The sequence below is a fragment of the Olea europaea genome, chromosome 17 (genome assembly GCF_002742605.1).
Source record: "Olea europaea var. sylvestris chromosome 17, O_europaea_v1, whole genome shotgun sequence".
Classification (NCBI taxonomy): domain Eukaryota; kingdom Viridiplantae; phylum Streptophyta; class Magnoliopsida; order Lamiales; family Oleaceae; genus Olea; species Olea europaea.
In genome coordinates this window covers 3598462-3599894 of record NC_036253.1, presented here as the reverse complement: position 1 = coordinate 3599894, position 1433 = coordinate 3598462, and the positions used below count along the sequence as shown (strand labels likewise).

General features: G+C 38.0%; 1 protein-coding gene across 1 annotated transcript in view; it reads right to left on the bottom strand.

Moving 5' to 3' along the window:
- Window positions 1–797: 797 nt before the first annotated feature.
- The window catches only part of LOC111365772 (defensin-like protein 1), a 1354-nt gene continuing 718 nt past the window's right edge, over window positions 798–1433 (bottom strand). Inside the window, exon 2 of the mRNA XM_022986301.1 lies at window positions 798–1132. Coding sequence (XP_022842069.1) covers window positions 960–1132 — 173 coding nt within the window. The 3' untranslated portion in view covers window positions 798–959. The remainder of the gene's footprint in view (window positions 1133–1433) is intronic.

The following is a 1433-nucleotide window of genomic DNA, read 5'->3' as shown; positions in this document are numbered from 1 at the left end:
TAATTTTGACTTTAATAACTATAAAGTAGGTCATAATAAACAGAGTCAAAAGATTAATACACAACGCATCTCTCCATGAGGACTAGCTAGAACAGAAAATCCTAAACCAATTAAAAACGATAAGGAATAAGAAGGATCTACAAAAACCAACGTAAATTTCATCTCAATTGTCAAAATTTCGAGAGCGAGTACAATCCAAAAGCATTTTTTGGTTCCACAAGCCAACAATGTCAATACTTTTTTGTACAAATTTTGTCATTTAGGGTTTTGTTTTAGCTTTTTTTCTATTTTTAGCTAGTTTAAAGCATTTTCATCATTTAAGTAGTTTTTAAATTGCATATGCGTTTTTGTGGACTCTAATAATTCTCATGTACATCAAGCAAACACCATTCGTATATTATGAAGTGCTGGTGTTTGGTGGAGGTGAAGACGGAAAATGATAGGTTGATGAGATTTAGAATTGGCAGTGATTCAGAGGTTACAAAATGGATTTTTTCTTGCCTGATTTGGTTTCTTGATGGTGCATCACCTGATGAGGTGTTGAGTGAAAAACCTAGGCATTTGGTGGACATGAATGTGAAGTTGAGCAATAGGGTTCATTCTCGGGTGAACATTTGGCATAATGTGTGAATTAGCATACACAAGGGGACTAAATGTTTATGGAGTCTCTGATCTCGAAGTTTCATTTTAAAGAGTCAATAGTGTTAAAGAAGAGTAGCCTTTCGATTTTAACGTTAAGAGGTCTCTCACGAGAAGAGATACACAAATATTGTAATCTGACAGCTTATTTAGATAGATAAAGAAAACAAATTCATTTTATTGTGAAGCAATACAAAAGTTGAAGCAATAACAAAACATTGGTACAAGTTATTCCAATACATATATGGTTGCAAACCTAATAGCAACCTTTTATTCATGATATTATCAAGCAAACAAGTTGAGATTATTTAACTATAATCTCAGCATTTACGGTAGCAAAAGCAAGCGAATCCCCATCCCCTCCTATGGCAAGCTCCATGTTGAGCCTTCTCCCAGTTCCTACACTGCCGATCACAATTGCCGGTATTCAGGCATATCCCAGACCATGTCCTGCTCAGCCTCGAACAGACTTTAGCTTCCACAATCTGCACCTCTGCATATACATAGATGTATATATACAGAGAGAGAGAGAGAGAGAGAGAGAGAGAGAGAGAGAGAGAGAGAGAGAGAGAGAGAGAGAGAGAGAGAGAGAGAGAGAGAGAGAGAGAGAGAGAGAGAGAGAGAGAGAGAGAGAGAGAGAGAGAGAGAGAGAGAGAGAGAGAGAGAGAGAGAGAGAGAGAGAGAGAGAGAGAGAGAGAGAGAGAGAGAGAGAGAGAGAGAGAGAGAGAGAGAGAGAGAGAGAGAGAGAGAGAGAGAGAGAGAGAGAGAGAGAGAGAGAGAGAGAGAGAGAGAGA